Source organism: Danio aesculapii, chromosome 13 (genome assembly GCF_903798145.1).
Source record: "Danio aesculapii chromosome 13, fDanAes4.1, whole genome shotgun sequence".
Lineage (NCBI taxonomy): Eukaryota > Metazoa > Chordata > Actinopteri > Cypriniformes > Danionidae > Danio > Danio aesculapii.
Window position 1 is genome coordinate 24,017,575 of NC_079447.1, and position 13,691 is coordinate 24,031,265.

Here is a 13,691-nt window from a genome sequence, read left to right on the forward strand (position 1 = left end):
GATGACTGCATTACCTCGATTGCCGTGAGCTGTACCACAGGCCTGATCCCTTGAGGAACCATGTACAGATTCTCACTTCTTCTCGGCGGGACCAGAGGCAGGTTAGCATCATTTGCCTGAGGTCAACAATAAACAGGATAAGCAAATGGTAATGGTGAGGTGGTTAGGGTGACATGCTAATTGCAACAACAGTTCTATGAATGGTAAATCTGCTGATCTCCAGCAGTGGATGTCTCTGCTAGTTGTGGTTTAGCTAAACATTCAGCAAAAACATACTGATTTCATTCTGCAAATGTCATAGTACTGACACCCTGTTATTATACTGTACAAACAGTATCAAGTAATAACAGATTGAGGACTAAGAAATATTTTCCTTAAAGATGTTTTGTTACACAGTTGAAGATACATACAGTATGATATACAGTCAGGGCCGTATTAACATAAGGGCTAGGTGGGGCTGAAGCCCTAGGGCCCACGGAAGAAGAGGGCCTATGATTTGGCTGAAGAATTCATTTGCGCTATGACGTGGGAAACACCTCTTTGCGTTATGCTTTCTCTCATCGATAATGTGAAGTATTCCCTTCAGTTTGCTGGTGTTCAAAAACAGTGATGCCAGTTCTAAACTAGGATTGTAGCCCAATCAGAATATTGAGTAGCCCCTATTAGTCACCCATAAGGGTGATCAGATGTCTTAATTTTTCCAGGACAGTCCCTTATTTCAGCACTACCACGAGAACCGTCTAGTCAAAGGTAGGCTAACCAAGCTCATCGTAGAATAAAAAGTAAAATTCAAACAGTTTTCATCATTGATTAACTTTTACATGTAGTAACAGAATCTAGGATAGGGGGAGTCATGCTCAATGGACTCATACCTGAAGCGTAGTTATGCGACGGTTACAGCTGGACTCAATAAACTGGTGCGCGCCCAGCGCCAGCACTGTCTGTTCATCACACAATATAATCCTGACAGTGTGCGAACAAATCAAATAACCTACACAAGTAGTTATCAAAGTGTCCATCACTGCAGAATATGTATCTCATGTAAATACACTCGGTTATGTTTTACTGTAAGTCTAACTGAACTAGTTAGAAAGAAAACTTTTTTATGAATGTTTACTTTGCCCCTTTTATGAAAACAACAGTAATAATATGGAGCAATGAAATATTGGCGCTGGCTTTCATCAGACAATATATCTGATGCAAATAAATGAAACAAAATAAGGATGCTAGAATTCTGTAACTCAGAAGACCACAATATTTTGGATATTAGAAGCATGGATTTTAAAGATATCATATCATTAGGGAATTATGGTCAGCTAAAGTTCTAAAGAAACACTTTGAAGGTAAACCCTTATTTAAAGTATTTATTATGAAACACAAATTTAGAAAGGATTGCAAATTTTTTGTTTTGCTGATTTTTGCAGTCTGTATGAACTTTAAAGTTCAGATTATTTCATTACTTAATTTTGTATACTTGCAGGTCTATTTTAATAAAGTAGAAAAAAAATATATAGAATAATAAAATATAAATCAAATGGTGAAAAATTAGATAATAATATGAATTAGTAAATTATTAATAATGATAATGATAATGATTTTTACACCAACAAAAGCATGTTTTGGTCTCATTTGTTGATGTCAAGTTCAGTTATTACATTTAACAATGAGCAATATATTTTGCATGCATTCGTTTGTCTTAAAGCTAGTAAATAGAAAAGTAAATTTTTGTTCAAAGTACTAATAATTAATAAGTCAACTTTTGATCAACTTTTGTATTAATAAAGTTAATTAGCATTGACTAAATTTAACAAAATCTCAATAATATTATACTATATTTATGAAATTATATTCAAGCTGCATATATTTTATTGTGTTTTCTAAAATATGTTAGTAGACAGAAATAACAATCTTTCACAAAAAGCATTAAAAGCAACCTTTTCTTTGAGCAAAAGCTCAGCTGCTACCAGCATTTCCCCTGCACTTCGTCCCTTCATCGAGATGGGAAACCAAAGGAGTTTAGGAATTAATGGGTTGGCAGGGTTTAGCTTCACCACTGGAGGACAGGTGCATCTGCCCATCGCCTCATCCTTCCCCTGAAACACATCAATTGATCAAGATCAAAACATCATCAAAATCTTTCAAGGACCTGCAGTGCTTTTTATTCATACCATTTGGTCACTGTCATAAATCTCCAGAACAACATTGGGTGGGGTATAAGCAATGGTCTGAGGGTCTCCGTAGATTTCGATGTCATTAAAAATGAGGGTCTGGTCCCATGTGGGATTAAGGCAGGATTTAATGATCTCTGTGGTCTTGCTGGCATGCAGGAAGGACACATGCACATAAGGATCTGTGAAAACACCATCAAACGATCAGTCAGATAGCATGTATTAGTGAGGCACTGAAATGAAATCATATTAGAACAGAACTATCTGACCAGAAAAGCTGTCCTTGTCCATAGGAAGAAGGTTCCTGGCTTGATAGACATAGACTCTGAGATGGTAGCTGAATGACTCTGTCAAGATATATGGTAATTGGATGAATAACAAATATAGTTACATTCTGACATATAAAGTAGCAACTGTAATAAAAAAATAAATGCATCATTTTGCATTTATATACATATAATATAGTCTACTACTGTAAATATAGTTTATTTCATTTATTAATAATTGTATTATTACTTAGTGATAAAATAAATATTTAGAGCCTTAAAGAATCTTTCAAAAACCTGTAAAAATCTCAATAACACCAAACTTAAAGCTGTGAAATAGTTTCTGAATTGATGTTCTGCTGTGAACTACAGCTATGCATTCTGTGTTTGCTTTTTCCATTGAGTTTTATATAATAATGCCATTAATCTGCACTGTTCAAGATTTCTATTGGCCCTCTCTGTTGTTGTTGCTTCGTTTTGTGTTGTGGAGACTGTCAGGAAGAGGAGGGGTGTGTTAATCTCAGAGATATAATCAATGTAAGGAATTTAGAAGCAGTCCTTTAATCAGCAGGCATGAATAAACATTACTCACTGTCGAATCGGCAAAACACAGTGGGTGTGTTGGCACCAAAGAGTTTAGCCGTGTCCTTTTTGCTGCCTTTCTCGTCATCGTCTATTCCCTAAGCAGCAAAGAAAAACAATTAAGGAAGAAGTTTACAAGAAGCATGTTGTAATTAAGAAATGTTAATTATTTCTAAAGGCATATTTGAACTAAAAATTGAAAATTCTGTCATAGTTTATTCACCATCCACTTGTTCCAAACCTGTTTGACTTTCTTATGCTGAACACAAAAGAAGATATTTTGGAGAATGCTTGAAACTGACAGCCATTGTATTCCACAAAATACTTTCAAAATATCTTATTTTTTGCTCAATAGAAAAAAGAAACACACAAGGATTTGGAACAAATTAAAAGTGAGTAAATGGTTAATAAATATACATTTTGGGTGAAAATATCACTTTAAAGCAGTGGTGACCAACCTTCCTGCAGAACTCAGCTCCAACTCTGGTCAAACACACCTGAACCAATTAATTAGGAGTTGAAGAAGCACTTGATAATTACAGACAGGTGTGTTTGGTCAGAGTTGTAACTGAAATCTCCAGGAAAGTAGCTCTTCAGAAACAGGGTTGATTTAAAGTATACTGTATGTGAACTAGACATTTTTGGAGACATTTTATTTCAGTATATTGACATATTTCCAATTGAAATATTGAGTAGGGGGCAGGGTTTTATTTTTGTGCTCTTCCTCTCATCTTTTACTTGCAAAAAACTCAGTTTGGGGGTGTGGCCAAGCATATTTCACTCAACCTGTCAAACTGACATCATCAGAGAAGCCCAGCCATTCCAGAGCTGAACCAAATGATCAGATCTTGATTGAAGATGACCAAAACAAACAGTTTGTCAGTGGATTAACTTCCAGGGATTAACCATTCACCGTTAAGATTAACAACGTGCGCCAGCAAAATAAACATTGATTTCATGTGGACTTAAATATCTATTAGACATCGAACTACAAAAATAAACCCTTTAATCCATTTCAATCCTATGTCAAGGACAAAAGCACACGTTTCCAAGAAAACATTTGAAATCTAATTTTGTCCAGTGTGCAGTCATTGAAGACTTAAACTCACTAACCAAAGCCCCTTCCAGGTTAAAGATGGCTGACGCTCCCACACGTTCAGATGGTGCCATTTTCCTCCTCCAGCGTCTGCGGCGGAAAGTGTCTGAAGAACGTTCCTTCCTGTGAAACTTCCAGCCAATCAGAGACGAGTATTCCCAGCCATCACCGATGTCTTTCTTCTGTTGTCAAAACAGCATTTATACCCATTACAGACACTATCTCAGTAAGAAATGTAATTCAGTCACAGTACAAGATGCAAAACAGCTACAAATCAAAAAGCAGTGAGGTGTTCTTGCCTCTATAGTTGGTGCTTCTGAAGTCTTTCTGCGAGATCGCACCAGTCTTTTCCTGCGATGGATGTGATACATTTTCTCAGCAGCAACCCAGGACCTAGGCTTATCATCAGGAGGAATCGTGACACCATACTCCCATCCTGACAAAAACAGTGGTTGAACACATGCTGAGCTACTGGAATTAGCTTCATGACCTTTTGCATATGATAATGTGCGACACATAATATGCATTAGTACATAATTAAGACCTAATAAGTGTTAGCATCAGTACACATAAGATGTATTAGTATAGATTAGCACTTATAACTAGATAATGTTTTTTTGTAATGGCCAGTGAATTTGTTTCTACTCGCCCCATTAAAATTAAAATTCTATTATTTCTTAGCCATATGTTTTAAATAATGAGTCAAAACAAGCAAACTCCACTTATATACATATATTGTTATTAGCATAACTTTTCCTTATAAAAAGGCAAGTTTTAAAAACTTTAATAAATTGAATGTATGCACAACATACAGTTCATAAATACATGGAGAACTTTTAAACAAATGCTATTGTAAGGATGTAAGGAAGATAATTTAACCATATTGGTTAATAGGATTTATAAATTTTACTTTTGCTTTTGTTAAATGTTTTAGTTGGATTGTTGGTTGTACTGATTGTGTTTAAAATGATTTAAGACATACAGCACAATATTTCAGTCAATTTAAGACTTTTAAAGGCCTAAAATCTTGTTTTTGAAATGTAAGACATTTTAAGACTTTTAAGACCCTGCAGATACCCTGTATATATTAAAAATAGAAAACATTATAATATGCTGATTTGGTGCTCAAGATACAATTCTTAGTATTATTATTTTCATTAAAAAAATGTATAAAAATGTACATATTACTGAATTAAAATTTTGAGTAGAAGTGTATATAACATAAATTGAATGTGTTTGGTCAAACCTCATCACTGTGTGTGTTCTGCAGTGGTTTTAATAGCAAGAGTCATCATTTCTGACCTTTCTCATCCACTGCTCTGTTGCTGTCAAAATTCCAGCCATCTTCCCAAATCCATCCGGTGGGACACTCAATCTCCTCAGGGCTTTGTGCCTTTTCTCCATTCTAATCAGTACAAATCTCATTGTTTAACACTGAAAATGGTCATTCACTCAACATAACCATTCTATTATCATGATACTGACTGTAAAATGTGACATCTTAAATTATATCAAGAGCATAAAGATCATAATAAGGCAATAGAAATAGTACAAATACAAATAGCTTCATCTTCTTAAGCCATACAGTACAATAAAAAGCTTGGTGTGAAGAATTATCTAAAAGTTTAATTAATCTAAATTCACACTATATTATTTTTTTGTGAATTTGTGAAACAGAACTGAAAGCTTGAAAGCTTCCCCAAGCTGCCCAAAAAAAGTACATCCAAGATATTTTTAGTCACCATTTTGTGTTCCAAGAAGGAAAATCGTAAAATCAGGTTGAAACAGAGGGTGCAACATTTATTGTTTATGATGCTGTAATTATTGTTTTAGTAATATGTGATGAAACATCACACACTACATTACACATTACTCAGTCGAAAAAAGTCAAAAAGCATCTACTGCCTAATGAAAATGATTAGCCTTTAAGACATGAAAGCAAAAAAATCCTTGTATGTTTTCTGTTTTTGATAATTAATGATTGGTTTGTACATTTTACAATAGCAATAGAAGGGTTTACCAAATATCATCAAGAGCCCAGTTGCCAATGTAATATTGGTTTTCTACAATTCACCAAATAAATGGGTAGTACTGAGTGACTTTTTGTCATCACCAAACAAAGTTTAAGGAGAACCTTTTGAGTGTTTTATTGCTGAATTAATCTGTTTTGGAACAAATCATTTGAGTTCTAATTAAATGATCCACTCATAAATTGAGTCACTTGAATCAGCTGTTTTGAACAAATCAACTGAAGGGAAATCACTCTTTAATACTGGGATTTGCCACCACATACTGGTGGTTTTAGTTCCATGTGTATTTATCCAATTATAAAATAAAATAAAATAAAATAAAATAAAATAAAATAAAATAAAATAAAATAAAATAAAATAAAATAAAATAAAATAAAATAAAATAAAATAAAATAAAATAAAATAAAAAAAAATAAAATAAAATTAAAAAAAAAAAATAAATAAAATAAAATAAATTAAAAAAAAAATAATAATAAATAAAATAAAATAAAATAAAATAAAATAAAATAAAATAAAATAAAATAAAATAAAATAAAATAAAATAAAATAAAATAAAATAAAAATTTCCAGTACTAGCTGGAAGGTCATCCATTGTGTAAAACATATGCCAGAGTAAAAATAAAATAAAATAAAAAACTAATTTTGAGATACCACTTTCTGTTAATATCACACACCAATATGAGGTAACTTGCTTGTGAACCATTTATATAGATACAGGATGTGGGAAAATGTCTGTTACTTCACATTTCCATATTATATTTAAATTTGAAAACTCTGAATGTGTGAGTTCCTCATCTACATGTTTATAAACTCACCACATCAGTGTAAGGCTCAGCTGCAGATTTCCATTCACCACCAGGGAAGCGGGTTTCGTTTTGGTAAACCTCATCAGTGAATTCAGAGTGTCCCGCATCAGCCTCTGTGAGCAGACTGAGTCAAACACAACACAGTCAAACAAACACTAAGCCAAGACCGTGACACAGTACAGTGTATGGAGTACCAGGGGTCAGTGAGAGGCTCTGAAGAGAGAAAAATGAGCTGACTATATAAACACAGAGCCGAGAAAGCTTGGCACAGTCTGTGTTTATATTACAGCAGGGCCAACTACGACTAAATGCCAACTACCACAGCTTCCTCTTATTGTGTGTTAAACAGACCCAAACCCACTTTATGCACACACAGTCACTATTTAGACAGAATATCATTTAAATTAAAGTCTGAGATCAGCATGTCTTACATTACTTGCATCAAAACATGACGTCACAGGCATTTATATCGTTGCAAAACACTTTTAACACTGCAGTTTCTAGTAGTGCGGATGTAATAAAAAATGGTTCCATAGAAAATTCAAATATATTCAATTTAAATTCAAATATTGTACAAATATTTTACTAAATAATTTTTGATAGAAAATAATCCATCCTAAGTGCACATTAAAGACTTCCTACAAAAACATTTTTAAAATCCTGCTATCTTAAATCCAAATATAACCCCTGGCATTGACATATATCAAAATACTTGCTAGATAAAACATTAAATAAGCATAAAGATAAAGATCACATTCATTTTAATATACATTACATTTCTTTTTTATTTATTTTGTCTTTGACATGATCACGTTGCATAATATTTTACTAGTTATTTTGAAAGTTAGATTATTTTGATACTTAGCTTAGAAGCTTAAAGTCCAATTTAAATGTAATGTAACGTAATGTAATGTGTATTCATATAGCATATATATTGCATTATATACACCAAAAGCCCTTCATGGGTGGGGTGTGCAGCATCCACTTGGATGATGTGACGGCAGCCACAAGACAATGGTGACAGTGCGTTCACCACACACCAGCTGTTGGTGGAGTGGAGAGATACTGATAGAGCCAATTCGGTGGATGGGGATGGTTGGGAGGTCATGGTTGGTAAGGGCCGATGGAGAAAATTTGGCCAGAACACCAGGGTTACTCTTTATGAGAAGCGCCATGGGATTTTTAATGTCTCATCTGAAACACAGCACTCACTGACAGTATAGTGTCCCCTTCACTATACTGGGGTATTAGGACCCACACAGACCGCAGGCTGAGTGCCTCCCGCAGGCCTCACTAACACCACTTCCAACAGCAACCTAGTTTTCCCATGTGGTCTCCCATCTAGGTACAGTACTAACCAGGCTCAGCCCTGCTTACCTTCAGTGAGTAACCAGTCTTGGGCTGCAGGATGACATGGTTGTGGCCATGGGTTAAAGGGTTTACTAGGTTAATTAGGTTAGCTAGGCAAATTAGATTAATTAGGCAAGTCATTTGACACACAATATTTACCTTTTTTACATTTAAAAAAAGAAAAAAATATATAATTATAAATAAAAATTGTATTATATTGATAATATTCTAATTTCTGGTTAACCCAGTAGTAACGCTAATCATATCAGCATAAATATTCATATTAAAAATATGCATTGATATTTTACAGTTATCATTAACTCACCCGCGCTCAGGATCAATGAACCAGTCTCCTTCCCAATCCCAACTCCGGGGTGGCATGAATCGTTCCTGCTTCAGTTTCACCTTTCCCGTCACATCTGAAAACTTGTGCCTGCTAACAAGACCGGTGGTTCCCCACTTCCCAAATACCTGGGCCTGGTTCTCATACTAACATAGGAAAACAGAGAGGGACTATGATTGTGTTACCAAGGAAAATTTTGTACAATGACCACAAGCAAGATATTACACATATTATATGTACTGTAAGTTTTACTCTTACTAACCATCTCTGCATATACACTGAATGTCCCCTCTGCAAAGGTGTTGAACTTCTTTTCATGTGCAGATAAGCCAAGCCACATGTTCACACGCAGCTGCACTGGGATCTTGAGGCCTTTATTTTTGTCCATTGGATACTGAAAACAATATGTGTACATTTAATGCAAATGTTGACAAATGTTGGCTGTTTTTTTTTTTTTTTGTCATTTTCCCAAAGGTGTCACAAAGCAACATAGCAACATATTTCTTAACGGTGTGTCAATGAAAAATACTTGATAGAAAGCAGACATGCCCAAACACCACTCTACTTTTAGTATGGGGTGGAGAGACCCGTCTTGTTTGTATTTAAAGGCACAGGCGCGCACACACACACACACACACACACACACACACGCACACACACACACACACACACACACACGCACACACACGCACACACACACACAAAACGCAGACTGTTTTTCCTGGTTGCTGGCAGCCATTGACTTCCATAGTAACATTTATAGTCATTTTTTTTTACTATGGAAGTCGGTGGGTCCCAGCAACCAGCATTCTTCAAAATGTCTTCTTTTATATTGAAAACATATAAAGCTTAAAACCACATAAGGGAAAACAAATGATAAGGTAATTTAATATGTCGGTGAACTATACCATTAACTTCTCGCAAAATACATTAAAGTATGTATCTGTTTAACTGGGAGAAGAATAAAGTAAATGTTCTAGTAAAGTAAACAGTGTGTATTTGATCTGGAACGTGAAAAGCACACTTTGTTTAGCTAAACTGTGTTCATTTTGTGTTGTTTTTTGATTGTTAAGTTTTTTTACATAAAATTTTTTTACTGAACATATCATATACTGAACCGTACCAAAACCATGACATAAATCTGCAAACCAAACTGAACCATGAGAAGTCTGTATTGTTGCACCCCTTGTCTCCATACACATCAGCAAGTATTTTAAAAACTACAGATGTTTTGCCAGTATTTTTGTGTATTTAGATGTATGAAACCTAAAATAAATGTTATTTGTTCGAGAAAAAGGATAAATTCTGATTTATTACAATTTCTGTATGCATATTTCTCAGTGCAAACCATCGTGGGAAAGCAGATTTGAATTTAGCAGCTGATCACGTGAAACACTGAACATTCTAATCACACCGGTGTGATCATTCACTCAATATATATATATATATATATATATATATATATATATATATATATATATATATATATATATATATATATATATATATATATCCACATATCAATCACATATCCAGATCAATATATATAAACCACTATCTAACTTTCATTTCCAGATCAAACTTTCCTACCTGCATGAAGATGGTTTGTGTCCTACCACAGTATTTTCCAACGGCCTGTTCGCTGTGGGTGGTGTACAGCACCTGATTGGCTGGGATTCGAGCGTAGGCCACACGTTTTTCTCCTCTCAGCATCCATATGATGACATCCGGCATACTGTTCTGAGGCTGCAATTTAAACAAACATGTTCAAGGCCAAAGGGTTATTGATTAGACATTTGACTTTATGGATACATTCTGTCAACAAACTCCAAATCAAATCCAGCAGAATAAGACTAATGGCTAACCTCCTCTGAGATCTGCTGCAGTCGATCCAGCCAGTCCTCTATATCAGCCATTGTGGCTCTAACATCGACGGCCTCCTCCCTCATGCGATTGGCTGCCTCCTTCACACTGGCCATGGTTTTGTCGCGCAGGTTCTTGATTTGAATATCAAGTGCTGTCAGATTTGGCTTACCCTCAAGATCTGGTAACTGGTAACTAATAACAAAAGCATCAAGTTAATCACATGGTCTGGAATTTTTATTGAAAGTTTTTGTCGATATTTATATTCCAAGTTTTTCAGTATTACAGTTCATGCACAATTGCAATAGTTAAAGTCAGAATTGTGAGAAAGTTTGCAATTTCTTGTAATAGATAAAAATATAATAAAATAAAAAGTCTCAATTGTGAAACATTAACCAAGAAGTAAACTCTGATTTCTGACATTTTTTTACGCCATTTGGATCTCACTGTTTCAAGTTAGTAGCTTACAACTGCAACTGTATATCTAAAATGAGGAGGAAATATAAACTTAAAAGTACATGACAGGGTCACAATTTTGAGAATACCCAGAATCACAACATAAAAATTAAGATTTAAGATGTACACTCACCGGACACTTTATTAGGTACACCTGTCCAACTGCTTGTTAACGCAAATTTCTAATCAGCCAATCACATGGCAGCAACTCAGTGCATTTAGGTATGTAGACATGGTCAAGACTATCTGCTGCATCAGAATGGGGAAGAAAGGCGATTTAAGTGACTTTGAACGTGGCATGGTTGTTGGTGCCAGACAGGCTGGTCTGAGTATTTCAGAAACTGCTGATCTATTGGGATTTTCACGCACAACCATCTATAGGGTTTACAGAAAAAGAGAAAATATCCAGTGAGTGGCAGTTTTGTGGGTACAAATGCCTTGTTGATGCCAGAGGTCAGAGGAAAATGGCCAGACTGTTTTGAGCTGATAGAATGGCACCAGTAACTCAAATAACCACTCGTTACAACAGAAGAAGGCAGAAGAGCATCGCTGAACACTCAAAATGTCGAACTTTGAGACAGATGGGCTACAGCAGCAGAGGACTACACCGTGTGCCACCCCTATCAGCTAAGAACAGGAAACTGAGACTACAATTCGCACAGGCTCACCAAAATTGAACAATAGAAGATTGAAAATTGTTGCCTGGTCTGATGAGTCTCGATTTCTGCTGCGACATTCAGGTGGTAGAGTCACAATTTGACGTCAACAACATGCAAGCATGATCAATCCTGCCTTGTATCAATGATACAGGCTGGTAGTGGTGGTGTAATGGTGTGGGGGATATTTTCTTGGCACACTTTGGGCCCATTAGTACCAATTGAGCATCGTGTTAACGCCACAGCCTACCTGAGTATTGTTGCTGACCATGTCCATTCCTTTATGACTACAGTGGACCCATCTTCTGATGGATACTTCCAGCAGGATAACGCACCATGTCATAAAGCGTGAACCATCTCAGACTGGTTTCGTGAACATGACAATGAGTTCGCTGTACTCAAATGGCCTTCACAGTCACCAGATCTCAATCCAATAGAGCACCTTTGGGATGTGGTGGAACAAGAGATTCACATCACGGATGTGCAGCTGAAAAATCTGCAGCAACTATGTGATGCCATCATGTCAAATGGGCCAAAATCTCTGAGAAATATTTCCAGTATCTTGTTGAATCTATGCCACATAGGATTAAGACAGTTCTGAAGGCAAAAATGGGTCCAACACCATAAAGTGGCCGGTGAGTGTATATCGATACATAGAAACTTTTTACTGTCTTATTAAAAAAATTATTTATTTTATTTTTAAAAAATGTAAAAATTCATTAATAAATATTTTTAAGGGACTAAGCCGAAGTGAAATGAATTAATTTTATTTTTAATTATTTCATTTTCATTTTTTAGACACTACTGCATTAAATGTTGTCATATTTTCATCAACAGCATGATTTTTTTAATTAAATATGATAATAGATTTTTTCCTGTAATTTGTCTTTTCTTCATAATTTACCAAAAAAAAAACTCTCAATAAACACTTTTGTTCTGAACACTAACAATGCTCCAAGTGTAAGCTATAAACAGAGGAAGATAAGAATGTTCACCCTCTGGCATTTACCTAGAAAGGTCATCGATGACTTGGGTGACAAGTTTCAGCCAAATCTCAGCCAGGCGAGAGTCAGACACTTTCGCTAAGATGGCCGTCTTTAGAGAGATGATGTTGGATTGCTAAAGAAAGCGACATATCAAATTTGAGATTGCTCTGAATCATTTATCAGCTCACTGAATTGCCGAATGGCACGAAGATTGAAATCCTACCAGTCGATCAGAAATATACAAAATGATGTTCACTGAATCCAAACGATGACTTATGTCCTCCCAGAAAGATGTGAGGATAACAACAGGCTTAGAATCAGCCCAGGGCAAGTAATAATAGTGATTTCCTTTCGTAAAAAAAAACAAAAAAAATTAGGAAAATAATGCAGGTCTCAAGGGCTCAAGTCTGGCCTGTTTTATGTGCTATCACTGTGGCATTATGAGAAACTCACCATCAAAAACAGCACAGCTATACTGAGTAGTAGAGGCCAATGGTTTGCATGTGGAGTCCAGTTTATTTCCATAGTTTCCAATGCTGACCTCAAACTGAATCGGTTCTCCAGGCTCTTGAAGCATGCAGGCACTGTGAAACACTGCACATAAGGAATATTTCCTTCTCCGCTGGTATTTCTGCACAATAAAAGAACATTCTTCTGTTAAAATAACCTCATATTAATAGAAGTTATTATATTGCTACCTTGAAAGTTAGTATCTGCATTCTGAGAAGTTCAATTTAAGCTTAAAAGGCAGTGCTAAATTTTTGTCCAGTGCAGAGGTAATTTTTGGTTCCGACACATCATGACATCAACCATTAGTATAAATTTCTTCGGTTTAAACAGAAAGCAGCCTCTGTAATACTGCAATTACTTTGTAGATATCATAATGGCTAAAACAACATGGTCACATGTATTGTAATTAAAGGAACACTCCACCTTTTGGGGTGGGGGGGGGGTGTCTTATTTTACAAGTCTCCTAGAGCTAAACAGCTGACTTAAAAACATTTTTTTAATCCATTCAGCCTATTTCTTATTCTGACAGGGTCATATAAGCTTAGCTTAGCCAAGTCATGTTACCTTAGCTTAGCATAA

General features: G+C 35.4%; 1 protein-coding gene across 1 annotated transcript in view; it reads right to left on the reverse strand.

The window, feature by feature from the left end:
- Window positions 1-13,691, reverse strand: part of myofl (myoferlin like) — a 45,023-nt gene that overhangs the window by 12,906 nt on the left and 18,426 nt on the right. The window contains exons 20-35 of the mRNA XM_056471460.1: window positions 13,056-13,233; window positions 12,826-12,950; window positions 12,626-12,735; window positions 10,507-10,699; window positions 10,232-10,387; window positions 8,904-9,035; window positions 8,624-8,787; window positions 6,958-7,072; window positions 5,415-5,517; window positions 4,412-4,548; window positions 4,130-4,294; window positions 3,027-3,114; window positions 2,438-2,515; window positions 2,169-2,350; window positions 1,935-2,093; window positions 15-116 (exon numbers count right to left, since the gene is read on the reverse strand). Of these exons, the coding sequence (XP_056327435.1) occupies window positions 15-116; window positions 1,935-2,093; window positions 2,169-2,350; window positions 2,438-2,515; window positions 3,027-3,114; window positions 4,130-4,294; window positions 4,412-4,548; window positions 5,415-5,517; window positions 6,958-7,072; window positions 8,624-8,787; window positions 8,904-9,035; window positions 10,232-10,387; window positions 10,507-10,699; window positions 12,626-12,735; window positions 12,826-12,950; window positions 13,056-13,233 (2,187 nt within the window). The remainder of the gene's footprint in view (window positions 1-14; window positions 117-1,934; window positions 2,094-2,168; window positions 2,351-2,437; window positions 2,516-3,026; window positions 3,115-4,129; window positions 4,295-4,411; window positions 4,549-5,414; window positions 5,518-6,957; window positions 7,073-8,623; window positions 8,788-8,903; window positions 9,036-10,231; window positions 10,388-10,506; window positions 10,700-12,625; window positions 12,736-12,825; window positions 12,951-13,055; window positions 13,234-13,691) is intronic.